Source organism: Panthera onca, chromosome C2 (genome assembly GCF_046562875.1).
Source record: "Panthera onca isolate mPanOnc1 chromosome C2, mPanOnc1 haplotype 2, whole genome shotgun sequence".
In the NCBI taxonomy this organism is placed as follows: Eukaryota; Metazoa; Chordata; class Mammalia; order Carnivora; family Felidae; genus Panthera; species Panthera onca.
This window is the reverse complement of record NC_138347.1, coordinates 15,936,161-15,954,500: the sequence shown is the minus strand read 5'-3', so window position 1 is coordinate 15,954,500 and position 18,340 is coordinate 15,936,161. Positions and strand designations below refer to the sequence as shown.

The 18,340-nt window shown below is 39.7% G+C and overlaps 2 protein-coding genes across 3 annotated transcripts in view; both read right to left on the bottom strand.

Annotated features, from left to right (window-relative positions):
• The window catches only part of LTN1 (listerin E3 ubiquitin protein ligase 1), a 61,531-nt gene extending 54,235 nt beyond the window's left edge, over positions 1-7,296 (bottom strand). Inside the window, exons 1-4 of one of the 2 annotated variants that reach the window (XM_060640339.3) lie at positions 7,129-7,296; positions 2,265-2,468; positions 1,665-1,763; positions 929-1,159 (exon numbers count right to left, since the gene is read on the bottom strand). In XM_060640339.3, coding sequence (XP_060496322.3) covers positions 929-1,159; positions 1,665-1,763; positions 2,265-2,468; positions 7,129-7,170 — 576 coding nt within the window. In that variant the 5' untranslated portion in view covers positions 7,171-7,296. The remainder of the gene's footprint in view (positions 1-928; positions 1,160-1,664; positions 1,764-2,264; positions 2,469-7,128) is intronic. The other variant, XM_060640340.3, reaches the window with a different exon arrangement.
• A 31-nt stretch (positions 7,297-7,327) lies between these two features.
• On the bottom strand, positions 7,328-18,259 carry LOC144617400 (uncharacterized). The gene is made up of 2 exons (XM_078452858.2): positions 15,543-18,259; positions 7,328-8,469 (listed from the first exon to the last, which is right to left on the bottom strand). The coding sequence occupies exons 1-2, from the start codon at positions 15,837-15,839 to the stop codon at positions 8,458-8,460; spliced, it is 309 nt and encodes a 102-aa protein (XP_078308984.1). The 5' UTR covers positions 15,840-18,259; the 3' UTR covers positions 7,328-8,457.
• Positions 18,260-18,340: the final 81 nt, after the last annotated feature.

Here is an 18,340-nt window from a genome sequence, read left to right as displayed (position 1 = left end):
TTCCCCATCATTCATAGTACGTCTACTTTTATTTCTTGAGAGAATACTAATGAACTCAGTTGTCTGGTTTTTCCGACCCATATATTAGGAATAGCAGATAAAGGGAGAAGAAATGAAGGACAGTATAAGATACAAACCGAAAGCCACAAAAGTTATGGCTGATATCAGTCTTGCAAAAGTGTTGCAAGAACCCTGGCCAAGTGTTGGAGAAACTTTCATATCTGTTAATGACAATATAAATGTATATGGCCTTTTGAAGGACAATTTATCAATATAAAAATATTTTTAAATGTTCTCATCCTTTGACCCAACATATATGGTTACTAGAAATTCTACTATCACTCCGACAGGGTATGAAAATATCTATTCAAAAATGTTCTCTGACGCAGTATTTGTTATAATAAAAAACAGGGAAAACCCAAATGTATAATATAAAAGGAGTTAAATAAACTGTTGTACATCCATACAAAGGAATTTCAGAAAACCAACAGAAAGAATGAAGTATATCTGTATACTTGTATTGATATGGAAATATGGGGAAAAATAAATTTAGATTTATTTTTTAGGGTATAGATTTATTTTTATTTACATTTATTTTTAGGATTTAAATTTAGATTTTTTTTTAGACGTACTCTTTTTTCAGATTATGTATCATAAAGTATATACCTAAATTTTTAGGTAGTATGACTAGGATTTATAAATTAAAGATGAAAAATTTAAACAACTTAGAAAGATCCAATCCAAAATGCTAATTATGTTAAAAATCAAAAATGGTCAATTTTGTTAAACACCATTTCTGAAAGGCAAACTTCCATTAAAAATATTTCACTCGTTCCTTTATAATGCCAGGCGAAAGAGCTGTTGTTACAATATGCCTATATCCCTTAAATACTTGAGAAAAAAACACAGAATCACTCCAAGAACTTACACTTGTAATTTCATCCTTACAAAATGCTATGGCTTCAGGTTGCTTGCTTGGAGGGAAAGCTGCTTCAAAGGCATCTTTTGCTGCAGATGCAGCTGGCGTGTAAGTATCACACTGAGCCATTAACCAATAGCCCATTAAACTTTTTAAATAAGGAGCCAAGTGTTTCTTTACTTTAAGGATAAGCTTTTCAAAAGCCTGCTGCGTGGCTTCTCGAACCCGGCGATCGTGATCCTATTGAAAATATAATATGGTTTAAAATAGCTCTAACCCATAAAAACATATACAGACATTTCCAGATATGCTATGATGACCCATTAGTAAGAATTCACCTATGTGCAGAGCTAAACTAAAATTAATTATTATGTGAAAAAAATTGATTAATCTTTCCTTTTCCCCTTCTCGCAATGATAAAAACTATTCAAGATAGACTATTCAAGGTTAGGCCTTCAATATTAAGCAATTCACTCTCATTCTCTCCAGCAAATATACAAAGAAGTTAAACTGTCAGAATTTACTATAACTAGAAAGTATCTAGGTAATCCTCTAGTAATCACATAAGTTTTGAAAACCCAGACTTCAAATACACTTTACACAACTTAACATGATCCAAATTGCATAATATTGACATAACATTTATACTCCTCACCAAAAATGAATCATGTACATGTAATAGTTCTCATGACTTCAATCAAAAACTGTACAACGAAATAAACTAGTGTAAGTTTTTAATACTTACAAGTGAAATTTTGCAGAAAATTCTTGGCCAGTATGGAAGAACTCCTTTTACGACTTCTGTGTCTCTCTCTGTACACATGGTTCCAAATTCCTGCATGGCCTGAAAGTAAATTAGCAACATTACTAAGAATCAACTGCCATAATATTGGCTATTCATTAGATCTTTTCTGTGCTAGAAACTTAGTATGTAACGGGAGAATGCACTGCTTCTGTTTGTGCCATATGGGACTAATTTGAAGGGTTCCTTCACAGCATACTATGATAGAAGCTTCTCAATTTTTTTAAAAAATTAGATATACACAAACAAAAAACTCAATTTAATATTATAAGGTCAAATTTCCCATTCTCTAATGGGAAAAACTGCACAGCCAGAATTCCAAAATGGTTCAAATAAGTGCAGAACAACAAACAAATTTGTAATCCAGAAGATAAATGGTAAACTAAGCTTAAGTCTATGTGTCAGAAAAAAGGACAATTGTAAAAGAACTTATTAGTGATAAATGATTGCTCATTTTGCTTTACATAAAATATACCAATTGACATGTTGTTCTAACAAAAGAATTTTCTTGATCATTTTTATAAAAAACAACATAAAACTTACTTTTAACTTTGTTGTGACATCTTTCTTAGAAAGTTTCCGCAGCACCATTCGGAAATCAGAATCTACAAGACTGTCAATTTCTTCAGCTCCCTGAATAGCAGGAACATAGCCGAGGTCATTCTGTGACGTTCCAAAACCAATAAATCCAGGCACTGTTCCCTGTTCTTTGGCAAGGAGTTCTGCAGCTCGGCCACTGTTTGAAGGCTGATAAGAAAGTGGGGGGCGGGGGGAGATTCAGAGTCTAGGAGAGTTCAAAATTTAATTTTGAGTTCTTATCCTTCACAATTCCCAGAGAGGAACAAGCTTTTATTTGAGAAGTTTTGTTTGCTAGTTTTTTTTTTTAATAAAGCCTCTCTTTTTAAATGTTTTTTAAAATTTATTTATTTTGAGAGAGAGAGCATGAGTGTACACGTGTACACACACACACACACACGCACACACACACACACACACACACACACACACACACACACGACTAGGGGAGGGGCACAGAAAAAGAGAGAATCCCAGGCAGGCTCTATGCTGACAGTGCAGAGCCCAATATGGGGCTTGATCTCGTGAATCAAGAGATCATGACCTGAGCTGAAATTAAGAGGCGAAAGCTTAACTGACTGAGTGACCCAGGAGCCCCAAGAACTTTTTATTTCCTAGCCTAAGATTTCATCCACTGCAATGTTCCCATCACTAAGAATCTATTAATAATTATCCTAGGAACCATTTTCTGGTTTGCTAAACATCAGAAAAATGTTTATCAAACTGGATACAATCCATTAGTGGCTCATGATATTAACTTAATGGGTCAAGACAGCATTTCAAAAAAATAGAATAAAATGTTAAAACTCAGAATGCATCACATACAGTAAGAATAAATACTACTTTATAAAATTAATTTCCAAATTTGTATAAAGAGTATATACACACAAATGTGTACTATGTAATGATATAAAATTGATTCATAAATGAATTATATCTTTTCATCCATTCAACAAACATTTATTAAACAATCACCATGGGACCAATCTAATGATAGCTATTTCTAAGACTAGGAGTTCCTTGAGGGCAGACACACTCATTTCTACATACCCAAAGTTACTCTAACTTCTTTGAGCTATAATGGTCACAAATTATATTACTATGGACATAAAATCAATACAATGGTCAGGATATATGATACATTCCTTTGAACCATAGCCTGTGGTTTGTTAAATCGATACACAATATAGTAGCTTCCTAGTACAAAAAGTTAATAGATTGCGATAAAGAAAACATTTAAACTGCTAAAGAAACTAACATATCCATTGTTAGCTAATAGAAAAATGCCTCAGTTCAATGTCTAGCATGACGTTACAACCCACGTATTCATCTGTTCCTGACCTCTCTAAAAGAATGGCTGAAAGGTGATTCAATTTGCTCATACCTAGCAAAAGTGTGTTTGGGAAACTCATTTGTCAAGGAATAATCTCGGCTACTTTCTAAACTGAATGACCAGAAATGAAAATGATAACATGAATTACATTTTTTTTCAAAATAGTAGCATTTAAGACTAATTTCAAAAAAAGTTCTCTATTTTGGAACTTTATTAAAATGAACTAACATTATTCAGTTCGCCTTTCTCAATATTGGTACATCAATAAAGAGCTACAAAGGAAGTTAGTGAATTATAATACAATGTTGAAAACTAAGTATGATGACACTGGGACATCAGAATTTTATCTATAATACCATTTGTAAAGTTTTATTCTAAAACAGAATAATGAACTAGTATAAAAAACTAGTTAATGCTAAAAGCTGAAGGAGTCAAGGCTAAATTCTGAACTGACCTGAAATACCAGAGCTGCTAGAGGTAACTGGGTGAAGAAAGGTACGAGATTTCCAATTTCCGATGGTAAAGTAACAAATTATTTTTAAAATAGGCTAATTGTGTCTTTTTATTCAATGTTTACTTTGAGCTTAAAATAGTTACTGTTTCTTATTACTTCCTCTACTGTATATTAAATGCTTATACCCACAGTTCAAAAATTAAGAACCTTGATTTTATTCCTTATACTACATGCGCTTCTTTTTTTTTTTATTTACTGAGAGAGAGAGAGAGAGAGAGAGAAAGCGCACATGAGCAGGGGAGGGGCAGAGAGGAAGAGAGAAAATTCCAAGTAGGCTCCTCGCTGTCAGCAGAGAGCCAGACGCAGGGCTGGATCTCACAACCGTCTGTGAGATCGTGACCTGAGCCAGAACCAAGAGCTGGGCTGGACGCTTAACTGACTAAGCCACCCAGGCACGCCCCTACTTCACTCCTTTGTGCCTGTCTTCTAGAGGTATCTGAGGTGGCAATCCTGACTCTACAGTTTCAAGGCCAAACTCTGGAAGATTTACAAGATCTTTCAGCATCTGGCCTCCACGGCGTATCTCCCAACACTCTTTTCTTCCCTTGTCACAGGTCCTCCCCTCCTCTCCCAATTTTGCTGCCACCACTGACGTTCCAGTCCCAAAGTGAATTCACAGTTCTCTGAATAGGTTATGCCCTTCACAATCTGATATTTGTGCAATCTCTTCTCTTTGCCTGAAAACCTTTTCTTTCTTTCCATTGCCTGACAAACTCTTATTCATCTTTCAAAACACACTCTTGTTTTCAACCTTTGTCTCCCACAGGTCAAGTACCATTCTTTTTCTGTTCCACTGTTTTCTTTCTACTCACACCTGTATCATAGTTCTTTAATACATTATAATCATTTGCTTATTTATAGGTCTCTCATCAGACTTACAGTTCAAGAATAAGAAACATCTGTCTATCATCTTTGAACACATGGCATTCAGTACTCAAAGTCTTCTGTTGAATGAAAGACTGCCACTCTGAGGTTCAAACCTCAACTATGCAACTTCCTGGCTAATGAACGTAGGTAAATTAATTTCTCTAAGCCTCCGAACCATTATCTTTAAAATGAAGAAAAAAAAAAATAGCAACTAAGCTGTTACTTGGGTTACTGTCAAAATTAAATATAGTTTTTAAACCATTAAAATTGATTGCAGCAAGAAATCAACAAAGGATGCTAAAACAATTAAGTGAAAGTTTGTGAGAGAACAGGTTATTCTCAGTCTCAAAATACCACTCCCAGTGTTATTTGCTAATAGCCAGTAGAAAAAGATACTCTTATAATGGACATCACATTAACCAAGTGATTAAATAACATCACTAATAAGACACGCAAGCATCATGTGCACCCAATCCACTGATGATGCTACATCACCTATGGAGCATTCCTATCAAAAATTGTTTAACCTGAATCTAATCAAAGGAACAATTAGACAATTCCAAATTAAAACAAGGGGCCTAGAGTTTTCCAGACTGTCCCTGTTATAGAAGAACTACCCTCAGAAAAGAAGCAGCAGCAGGGAAAAAAACAAAAACAAAAAAAAAAAAACAAAAAACCAAACACGGGAAAACTACCTAGAACTAAACAATAACTGAATGGAATCACTCCATCCTTGATTGGACCTGCTGAAGTACTTAGGAGCTAAGTGTCATGATGTATGCAACTAGTTCTCATATGGTTCAGCAAAACACACATATTTAGAGAGAGAAAACGAGTGTCACCAAATATTAACAACTGGTGATTCTAGGTAAAGAACATAAGGCTTGTCACTCTAATATTTTTGCAACTTTCCCTCATATTTGGAATACTTAAAAAATAAAACAAGAAAATTATTTAAATAAAAAAATTAAAATCCAATGAGAATGCAAGTGTTTAACGCAGTACCCGCACAAGGCAAGTCACTATTATTGTTGGTACTATCTGCCAAAAAGACTAAATGACAGATCTAAGACAATGTTGTACTGATATCACTAGAATTTGATCAGAAACAGGGAAAAAGCACTCCCATAAAATTGGACTGTGCCATAACAAACCTAGTACCATAAAAATACATTATGACATCCCTAATCATGTAGGTTTAATCCACTTGTGGGTATTCTTCAAACAGTATTTAGCTAGCGTCTACTCTATGCCAATCCTCGTCCTAGGCTCCTAGAATAACAACAGCCTTCATGAAAACACCTGACTTCATAATACTTACATCCCAGGGAAGCAAGACAGTAAATAAAGGGAGACAGTAAATTACACGGTATGTGAGAAGTCCTAAGTGCAAAGGAGTAAGATAAAGCAGGAAAGGAGCACAGGGAGTGGGAGGAGGGCTACAATTTAAAACCAGGCGATCATGAGAGAGCTCAATGGGGTGTCTCCGGCAATATTTGCAGCCACCTAACAAAAGAGCGTTGGGGAGCCTGCCAGGCAAGGTCAAGGCTCGGTGACGAGGTCAGTGTGGCTGGATGGAGGGAGCGAGGAGGAGGACGTTGAAGATGGTGCCAGAGACAGGAAGGGGCCAAAGGCAGGCCACATACCATCGTAGGGGATTTGGCCTTTACCCCGAGGAATGTGGGGAGCCCCAGGTTTTTGAGCAAATGGGCGACATGAATCGAGATGCCCCGCACACCAGGCTCACTTTAAATGCTTCCTACCCAACTCCCTTGTTCCTAACGCCACTCCCCCCACCCGAACCCCTGCTACCCCGGCCAGGTAACCTTCCAGTTGAGACAGACACTGAACAATTTCTTAATGGAAACTGTTGGGGTCTGTGCTCAGGCTGAGACAGCTCTGGCATGGACCATCTTTTCTCTCGCAAATCCCCAATCTCCTCGAAGGCAACCCATCCCGCTCGTGGGGACGCACACACAACCGGGAGGTCACATTCGACACGCAAACACACGCCTCCCCACAACCGCGCTCCACAAGCCCTCCGGCCGCGCGCGTGGTGCAGCCAGCCGCTTCGAGAGAAGAACTCCTCCCGGTCGGCCGGGCCACTTCGCACTCACCCTCAGGTTTCCCTTGGTCCGCTGCTTGTTCTTCCCGCCCATGGTCGCGGTCTCAGCCACACTCCCAGCCTGCAGCTCCCAGGTTGACACCGCCGGGCCACAACTTCCGGCCCCCAGCGCCGGAAAAGGACCCACTGGAGCGACTTCCCCGGCCCTCCCCTTCCGCCACCCACCCCGCCCTCCCGCCTCCTCACTTCCGCTCCCGCCTTCCGCCGCGTCCTTGACCATCCGCCTTGGGAAACGTCACAACCAGAGCCACGCCTGGCCGAGTGACGTCATCCATGCCCAATAAGAGGCCAAGCCGAGCACGGATGCTCCAAATCCTGCCTTTCGCGCTGTCCGGGGGCTAGGTTTGTCCCCTATTTAGTGGGTAGGAAACTGGTGTGAGTCACGAACGGGGCATTTTTCTCCTATGGTAGCAGAAGAATGACATGGCCGTGGCTGTGGAAAGATAGCAAAATGTTAAACCTTCTAAAATGCAGTCATTAGCATCACCTGGGCATTTATTAGAAATGCAAACTGTCAGATCCACCTCAGGACTATTGAATCAGATTTTGCATTTTTTAATGTTTATTTTTGAGAGAGAGATACAGACAGAACACAAGTGGGGGGAGGGGAGACAGAGAGAGAGAGAGAGGGAGACACAGAATGGAAGCAGGCTCTAGGCTTGGAGCTAGTTCAGTCAGCACTGAGCCCCAAGCGAGGCTTGAACCCGCAAACCGTGAGATCATGAGCTGAACCGACTCAGCCACCCAGGCATCCCCAGATTTTGCATTTTTAACATGATTCCCAGGTCTTGTTAAATTTTGAGAAGTTAAAAAAAAACAAAACTTGAGAAGTTATGCTCCAGGTAATATTCTCTAAATCCCCCCCCTTTCATATCAAAAGTTAAGTGCAGTTTTTGGAAGTCTATAAAAATTTGAAATGTACAGATCTTGTACTAAATGATTTTGCTTTTTCATTGTTGCTAGTTATTGTATCTCATGTCCACACATTCACCCCTTTATACAAACTATTTCTCCTTTATTCAACTGGCTTCCTGTTAGACTCCATCAACAGTGGGGACTAGAACGATACGGACATGAGAAGCGACTTGCTCCGTTCTGTTAGCATCAAACCAGCAGCACTGCTTTGCTCCAGCAGCATCAATTCATTTAGGGGCAGTTGGTTTCACTCTGCATCTTTTTCTTTTTTCCAAGAATCTATCACCCTTATTGTGCACCTCAGGAGTACCAGCAGTGGCAGCCAGGCAGGAACCTTCCTCTGAGACGTCTGATTCCTAGTTCCGTGGGACACTTCCTCTGAGCTCCAGACTTCTCTAAATATAGCTTATTCTGTAGACTGGAATTCAGAACCAAATACTTCACAAGATTTTAGCACAAAAGTAAAAAAATTTAGAAACTGTCCCTAAAAAAAGCAAAGTGAAACAAATACACCTGTATATCAACAAAGTTGATGGCTTTGTAACACAAAGAGGAATTATTTCAGTGGACTCTAGAGCACAGTTATTTGACTATATATCTATATGGAATATACCTGACAAAAACACTTAAAAAATTCTTAAACTATTTTCAGTAATTATAATAGCATAATAGTGTCAGTACTATTATTGTGAAATCAAATCAAATAAGTAATTATTACAAAGATACACGGAATTCTGGAAAGTGATGAAAATATTCTGTATCTTGATTGAGGTAATGGTTACAACTATGTGCATTTGTCAAAACTCATAGAATTCTACTTGAAAAGGATGAGTTTTCATCTAAATTCCTATCTGATTTAAAAAAGCAAATATGTAATTATGTTAATGCCATTGGGAACTAAGAAAAAAAATACAAATATAAAATGAAAAGGTTTAAGATAGGGGTGCCTGGCTTGCTCAGTCAGTAGAGCATGCAACTCTTTTTTCTTTTTCTTTTTCTTTTTTCTTAGACAGAGTGTGAGAGGAGGAGGAGAGGGGCAGAGGGAAAGAGAGAATCTTAAGCTGGCTCCAGGTCTAGCACTCAGCCTGACGTGGGGCTCAATCCCACATGACCTGAGCCAAAATCAAGAGACAGGAAGCTCAACCAACTGAGCCACCCAGGCGCCCCAAGCATGCAACTCTTGATCTTGGAATTGTGAGCTCAAGCCCCGTGTTGGGTGTAAAGGTTACCTAAAAAATAAATTTAAAAAATGGAAAAACAAGGCTTGAGATAAAATTTATACCATATACAAAAGACCCACTGCCAACATCATCCTCCATGGAGAAAAACTGAGAGCTTTTCTCCCTAAGGTGAGGAAAACAACAAGGATGTTCCACTCTCACCACTGTTATTCAACCTAGTGTTGGAAGTTCTAGCCTAAGCAATCAGACAGCACAAAGAAATAAAAGGCATCCAAATTGGAAAAGAGGAAGTCAAACTTTCACTCTTTGTAGATGACATGATACTCTATGTGGAAAACCCAAAGACGCCACCAAAAAACTTCTAGAACTGATCCATGAATTCAACAAAGTCACAGGATATAAAATCAATGTACAGAAATAGGTTGCATTTCTATACACCAATAACGAAGTAGCAGGAAGAGAAATGAAGGAATCGATCCCATTTACAATTGCATCAAAAGCCATAAAATACCTAGGAATAAAACTAGCCAAAGAGATGAAGAATTTATACATTGAAAGCTATAGAAGGCTTATGAAAGAAATTGAAGAAGTCATGAAAAAATGGGAAAACATTCCATGCTCATGGATTGGAAGAACAAATATTGCTAAAATGTCAATACTACCCAAAGCAATCTACATATTCAAAGCAATCCCAACAAAATAACATCACATTCTTCACAGAGCAGGAACAAACACTCCTAACATTTATATGGAGCCAGAAAAGACCACAAATAGCCAAAGCAATCCCGAAAAAGAAAACCGAAGCTGGAGGCCTCACAATTCCAGACTTCAAGCTCTATTACAGAGCTGTAATCATCAAGACAGTATGGTACTGGCACAAGAACAGACACATAGGTTAATGGTACAGAACAGAGAACCCAGAAATGGACTCATAAACATATGGCCAACTAATCTTTGACAAAGCAGGAAAGAATATCCAATGGAATAAAGACAGTCTCTTCAGCAAGTGGTGCTGGGAAAACCGGACAGTGACATGCAGAAGAATGAACCTGGACCACTTTCTTACCCCATACACAAAAATAAACTCAAAATGGATGAAAGACCTAAACGTAAGACAGGAAGCCATCAAAATCTTAGAGGAGAAAATAGGCAACAATGTCTTTGACCTCAGTTGCAGCAACTTCTTACCAGGTATTTCCCTCCAGAGGCAAGGGAAATAAAAGCAAAAATGAACCATTGAGACATCATCAAAATAAAACTTCTGCACAGCGAAGGAAACAATCAGCAAAGCTAAAAGACAACTGACAGAATGGGAGAAGGTATTTGCAAAAGACATATCAGATAAAGTTAGTACCCAAAATCTATAAAGAACTTATCAAACTCAACACCCAAAAAAACAAATAATCTGGTGAAGAAATGGGCTGAGGACACGAATAGACACTTTCCCAAAGAAGACATCCAGATGGCTAACAGACACATAAAAAGATGCTCAACATCACTCATCATCAGGGAAATACAAATCAAAACCACAATGAGGTACCACCTCACACTGGTCAGATTGGCTAAAATTAACAACTCAGGCAACAATAGATGTTGGCCAGGATGTGGAGAAAGGGGAACCCTTTTGCACTGTTAATGGGAATATAAACTGGTGTAGCCCTCTGGAAAACAGTATGCAGGTTCCTCAAAAACTTAAAAATAGAGGGGTGCCTTTGTGTCTCAGTAGGTTAAGCATCCGACTTTGGTTTAGGTCATGATCTCACGGTTCATGAGTTTGAACCCCCAGTTGGACTCTGAGATGACAGCTGAGAGCCTGGAGCCTGTTTCGGATTCTGTGTTTCCCTCTCTCTCTGGCCCCCAACCCCCGGTCATGCTCTCTCTCTCAAAAATAAACATTAAAAAACATTTTAAATACATCTTTATAGAGACACACATCGGAACGTACAGATAAAAAGATATGATGTCTGGGATTTGCTTCAACAAGTCCAGTGGAGTAAGGGGTAGGAGCAGAAATTTGAGTGTATCTATAAAATACTCTCTAGGTTACTGATACCATACTTTCAGACTTTTTCTCGTAATCTTCCTTTCCTTGGTTTCCTTTGATGACTCATTTGCCTCTACGGAGCTTTCAAATATTGAATATTGGAGTCCCTCAGGATTCCATTCAGGCCATTTGCTCTCTTCATCCATAGTCTCTGCTTAAGAAATTTCATCCATATTCACAACTTTTCTCCCAAATTTATATCCAGTCCAGACCTACAGACGCAATTTCTATTGGAAGGCTTAGGCACCTGGGTGGCTCAGTCGGTTGAGCAACCAACTTCGGTTCAGGTCATGGGTGCTCTGTCTCAAAAATAAACAGTAGAAAACATTTTAAGGGGTGCCTGGGTGGCTCTTGATTTTAGCTCAGATCATAATCTCATGGTTCATGAATTCAAGCCTCAAACCGGGCTCTGTGCTCACAAGGTGGAGCCTGCTTTGGATCCTCTGTCTCCCTCTTTCTGCCCCTCCCGCCCCAAAAGTAAATGTTTAAAAAATTTTTTAAAGAATTAAAATAAAAAAGGGCTTAATTTGAAGTCTTTTGGACACTCAAATTCAAGCTCCCCAAAGTGGAATAATTTTACCCCCAAACTTGGGTGTCTTGTATTGTTTATCTTGGTAACATGCACCACAGTAAATCCACTTTCACAAACTACACTTTTGGAATAAACCTTCCTTTTCCTCTCTCCCTTTCCCTCTGTTCAATAACCCCTCAGAATCCTAACAACTTAACCTCCTAAGTACCTCCCAAATGTTTCTGCATTTCAAACTCCATCACCGTCTCTACTGTCTAAGCCACAAATCATTCCTTGGCAATAGTCTCCTAACTGGTTTATAAACGTGCATTTTCCCTCTTCAATCTAGGATGCATGCTGCAGCTAGAAGGATTTTTTTTTTTTTAAATAAAAATGGCCTATAAGATCATGCATCACATGGCCCCAGCCCACCCCTCCAACTTGTCACGCCACTCTGTTCATTACTTGTCAATCACAAGCCCCACTAGCCTACTTCATCTCTTAGGCATGTCACAGACTTTCCATCTTCAGGGTCTTCACTAAGGCTATTCTTTTTGGGTGAAAGTTTCTTTGCCACTCCCTCTGTCCAAAATCCCACACTCTTCCCAAGTTCAACCGGGTCAGGTTCTGTTGTATGCATTCTCATGGATCGCTCTACTTATCAAACGGAAAGAAATAGTAGTCTCAATAGTTGTCAAATGCCTTACTCTCAAACCAGAATACAAACTTGATGAGGACTGGGTCCACTTTTATCCATTCCAGAGTGGGTAAATAGTTATCGAATAAATAATAAGTATTAACATAAACTTAGGGGAAACAAACAGCACTCAATTACTTGATTGCTGATTCTGTAGTTCCAACTACCACAAAAATATATTAAAAACAAATAAGTAGTATAAATATTGGAAAATACGCCATTGGAGTATTGTTGGCAAATTATGTCTGTCTATTTGAAAAACACAAGAATATTTATAAAAGAAGTACTCAAAAACACTTTACAAATGCAGTCAGATCTCAAATAAATATCCAGTATTAGTACAGGTATTGATTTGACTAATAATAATGGGGAATATAATGGAAAAAAACAAGAATAAAATAATAAAATGTGTATTTCCTATGTGGGGGGAAAAACATGAAAATTTACTGAGGAGCATAAAATATAAATGGAAAGATATCTGTTTCTGGCCTGAAAAATGAAATAATGGGAAAAGACAAGTTCTGGGTTCATGCTGACTTTCTAGCCCAGCTCTTCTACTTACTAACGGTGCAAATTTGTACATCTTACTTAACCTCACTGATCCTCAGTTTTATCACCTGTGAAGTGAGATAATACTACATCCACATACTATATCTATCAAAAGGATTGCTGTAAAGAGACAGTCCTTGGAAAGGCACAAAGCCAGATAAGCATTTTTTAAAAAATAGGTTTATTTATATATTTTGAGAGAGAGAGAGACAGAGACAGAGACAGAGAGAGAGAGAATCCCAAGCCTGACCGGAGACTCAATCTCATGACTGTGAGACAAATGCCCTATGATTCTCCCATAAAACAAACAAACCGAACAAAAACCAGGTACCACCTACTACCCTAGAGTGGCCTGTCTCTTCCTTCCCTTGCTGCGCCCCCCCCCCCCCAGTGGGAGTTTACATCTGGAAAGTTCCCAAGGTTTTGAAGCAACAGAAAGCCTTCTCAGTTGATACCCCAAAGAAAGAAAACCATAAAGAAAACTACTGATGGATTTAAATACATTAAATTAAAAAGTGTTTTTTTTTTTCCTATGTCAGAAAAGACAAGTAGACAAATGAGGAAATCTGCAACATTAACTGGGGGCTAATATGCTTACTGTTAAACAAATTCTTACAAATAAGTATTTTAAGGCTGCCCAGTTAAGTAAAAATAAGTAACACATAAACAGGCATTTACTGCAAAAGATATATAATTGACCCACCCTAAGAGTTAAATGAAAATAACATAAAATGCAGATTTTTCATCTATAAAATTGATAAAATAATAATAATCAGTGTTGATAAAAATCTAGAGAAAAGGAAAATTCAGAACAATTGCAATTTTCATTTGTTAATCTTTCACAAGTACAATTTAACAAGACAAATCCAAGGCTTAAGAGTGAATTTCCACTTTTGGAAATCTAAGGTGAAGAGAAAATAGATGCCCATACCTTTGTTGATTGGAAAACAAAAATAAAACAAAAACCAAAAAAGGTTAAGACCTCATAACAGTGAATTGCTGAATTGCAGTACACTCAGCAATACAATTCTCTTTGACAATGTTGTTGAAAAATCTATGTCATTGAGACATCTAAAATCTATTTTTTAATTATTATTTTTTAAAGTTTCATTTATTTTTGAGAGAGAGAGAGAGAGAGAGAGAGCGCGAGCGAGTATAAGCTGGGGAGGCACAGAGAGAGAGAGAGGGCACGAACGAGTATGAGCTGGGGAGGGGCAGAGAGAGAGGGAGACACAGAATCTGAAGGAGGTTCCAGGCTCCAAGCTGCCAGCACAGAGCCAGACGCTGGACTCAGACCCACGAACCAGGAGATCATGACCTGATCTGAAGCCGGATGCTTAACCACTGAGTCACCCAGATGCCCCAAAATCTATTGTTTAATGAAAGAAGGCAATACAAAACAGTATGTGCAGTATAATTTAACTGCTTAAAAAAGAAAGTAACACATGGGCGCCTGGGTGGCTCAGTCAGTTAAGAGTCCTACTTGATTTCAGTTGGGGGTCATTATCACAGCATTGGTGCCGTTGGGCCCTGCATCAGGTTCAATGCTAACAGTGCAGAGCCAGCTTGGGATTCTTTCTCTCTCCCTCCCTGCCCCTGCCCTGCTCACGCTCTCTCTCTCAAAAACTAAATAAACTTAAAAAAAAAAAAAAAAAGAATATACTACATATACACATAAGTAAAAAAAATATATATAATAGAAAATGTCTTCTTGGGGGCAGACTTAGGGTGGGTTTTATTTATTTTGAGAGAGAGAGAGAGAGAGAGAGAGAGAGAGAGAGAGAGATGGAATGCAGGCATGTGCCAGTGGGGGAGAGGGGCAGAGTGTGAGGGTGAGAGACAATCCCAAGCAGGCTCCACTCTCAGTTCAGAGCCCAAGGAAGGGCTTGATCCCACGACCCTGGGATCACGACCTGAGCAGAAATAATGGTTTGAGGTTCAACTGACTGAGCCGCTCAAGCGCCCCTTAGGGTGAGTTTTATATCCAGTTATGTCTACATTTCCTATAATGATCATCTTTTCTAATAAAAATGTATTACATACGCATTTATATATGGGGGTGGGGAGCAAGACAGAAGAGATTTACAAAATCCAAACAGCCAAATGTGGGGGGTAGGGTGAGGGGCTGGAGGTGGATTAAACCTCCATTTAGGTAATTCCCTGGTTAAAATCTGGAGACATGGTGGACCTCGACTGCACACCGCCCGGATCCCAGAGAGCATCGTTCCACCAATTCTCCCGGCTGCGGCAACCTGGAGACACCCAGAAGAAGAATGCAGACCGATACCTCTTTTCCCAAAGATAGTTAAGTGTTAAAAACAAAACAAAACAACAACAACAGCACCCCATCTGGCAGCACGGCCGCCCCCGTCTGGCTGCGAGATCCCCAGCAGAAGGGTGAGCCCGCAGTTTAGGACTACAGCCCTGGGTCCAAAGCCTCCGCCCACAGCCGCAAGGCAGCGCTGGTAGCTGAGGTTCCGCGACCGGCCCCACGGGCTCCCACACTCACTAAGGTCCCCGACACCGGGCTAGCAGTTTCCAGGCAAGTGGGTAAAAGGGTGGGGCGCCTGCGCGAAGCGTCGTTAGGTCCGTGCCAGCCGCGCTCCAGGTGAGCCGCGCGCTCCAGGTGCAGGGTCAGTGGAAGGCCACGGTGTCGGTCAAAGCCCCGGAGCATTTGAAGGCCTCTGGGGATCTGGGTGTCGGCAGGTAGCCAGTCGCTCGCCTTCCGTGCTCCTCGAAGGGTTCCGACTGTGATGTTTGATGTTTGGTGGGGATGGCAAAAGACGTGCCTCCCTCCCGCCCCCATCCTGCCGGGAGCAGGTTGCCAAACTGTGCTTACGCGCGCGGAAGGCTTATTGTGTCCCTTTGCAGAATTTTTATGGGCTCAGCTGGTTCTAAATAGTTGTAATCGCTGTTGTAGGGGGTGGGTGCCTAGGAAGCAACACGCATCAGTCCTGAAATGCCATAAACTCTTAGCTGCCTTGCAGTCTTTATGGAGTTTCACGAATGACATATTTTTGGGTTTCTCTCATATCCTACTCTACAGCTTTCATAAAAGGTCTGGAAGTTTTTATATTAGTGCTAAAAGTGGTCATCAGTTCTGCACAGCAGCAGATGCAGTTTTGTGTTAAAATGAAGTTTATCAAATTAATGTGCAGATGACAACAGTGACTTTGACTTTGTTAGTGCAAATCAACTAGGATTGATGGGATTAATTTTACAATCCACAATTTTTTTAAAAAATTACTTAAGAATTGTTTGTACAGGAATTACTTTTACAAATAAAAGTGGACATGTGGACAATGTTTCCTGCCCACACTTTTATTTTCTAATAATCCTTTGAACTTTTATCCTTAGTTTGATTTGGTACTAATAGTTTCTTTTCAGAATTTGACATTATTTCTTTGTAGATTATGTCCAGTTCAAGATATAGATCAAATTAATACAGTGATAGATTGTCATTGTGGAATAAATGTACAAGCAGTTTTTCCTATTAAGGATGTTTATATATCAAGTATGTAATCATTGGTAATAGTCTAAGGAAGCCATGTTTCCTATGCCTCTAACATTTTTTACTTAAAAAAATTTTGTAACATTTTTGAGAGAGAGAGAGCACGTGTGCAAGTGGGGGAGGGGAAGAGAGAGAGGGAGACAGAATCTGAAGCAGGCTCCAGGCTCTGAGCTGTCAGCACAGAGCCCTATGTGGGGCTTGAACTCACAAACCGCAGGATCATGACCCGAGCTGAAGTAGGCTGCTTAACTGACTGAGCCACCCAGGCATCCCTCTTGCTGTCTTAATAATCTAATGTCTAAGTTTGACAGAAGGTCTCAAGGAAGAGAACTTATAAAGCTACTTAATTTCATTGTTTGTATGTTACACTTGAGATTATCTGTACATAGAAATGTGGTATGTAAATTAAAATAATGTACAAAGACTGAAAAAGTTTCAGCATTTTGGTCCTGCTAAAAGTAACTGCATCATCTGGCCCCTTTGAAGGCTTCTAGGGATGTCAGATCCTTTGCTCTATAGGCTTTTTCATTCACATCTGGAAGTGACTGGAGGACTCACTCTACATGAACAGCTGGTCCATCTGACTGTTGTGACAGCAAAGGAAGGATTGGTATTTACAGGGCAACTGACACGACAATGGGCAGTAGGGGTGGAATCTGGAGAGGTGCATAAGAGTTCATCCAATATAGGCCCTGTGTTATAAATACCTTTCTAGTTCTTATTTGTGTTTGTGCGAAGCAGACTAAAACATCTTGGACAAATCTGCCATGATGACCACTCTGTGACTTGAAGCCTTTTTGAGCGCAGGCCATCTTTCCCCATTCTTTCTCTTGGCCTAACTACACCCTTAGGTAGATCCTTGGGGCATAACATCTTTGATGTCCTCTGGAGATACAACTGTTCTCAGGTATTTCCTCCTGAGTGTCCTGCAGCATATACTCCCAGCCTCCAGGGCTGTAAAAAAGTAGGTCCTAGGAAAGCTGGACTTGTGGAGATGCACTCATGTTGTGGCCATCCAAGACACGCTTCTGTCCCTTCTGTCCTTAAGTCCCCCTAATAAACCATTTCTTGTCAAGCTGGACTCATTGGCCTTCAGTCTTAGGGCCTTGGTTTTTGGAGGTCATTTTGCATACACCTCCCTTCCTTTTACAGAATGGTGTTTAACCACCTTTACATTTAAGATCTACTCACATTGCCTTGTTAATTCTACTTTATTCCTTCTGAATTCTACATAGTATTGCATCATATGTATCATATTGCACTTACTGATTCACGTAGTGATGGGCACATAGGTTGCCTCCAACTTTTTACTAAGATAAATAATGTATTGTGTCTGCCCCCGCCCGCCCCCACCCATTCCTCTAACCAAGTTTGAATCTTCAAGGAATACTCATTGCATGGTACTGACTGGAGTGCTGGCAGCTAGTAAGTATTATTTGATAAGTATTTTGGGAACTGACTTATGGAGGGCCACAAAAACCAGGTAGTGTGTTTATTTGACTCTAGGTCAATTGCTGAAACTAAATTTATAGAAAGCCATTTCCAGTATGAAAAATGTGTTGATCCAGTTTGCCAAGACCAAATTTTGTAAATTACCAATCTGATGAGTTGTTGAAATCTGTTGAAAAGTTTGAGCTCTGGTGCCTCAGCCTTCTGTGAGGTGAGCCCAGGGACAGGGACAAGGGAAGTATACCAAAATAGAGAGGAACTGCCAACTCTGTTCAAGAAAAACTTCCACCTGTTTGTGTATCAAATGGCTGGGTAGATGCAAAACTAAGACTTTGGGAAAAGTCTAC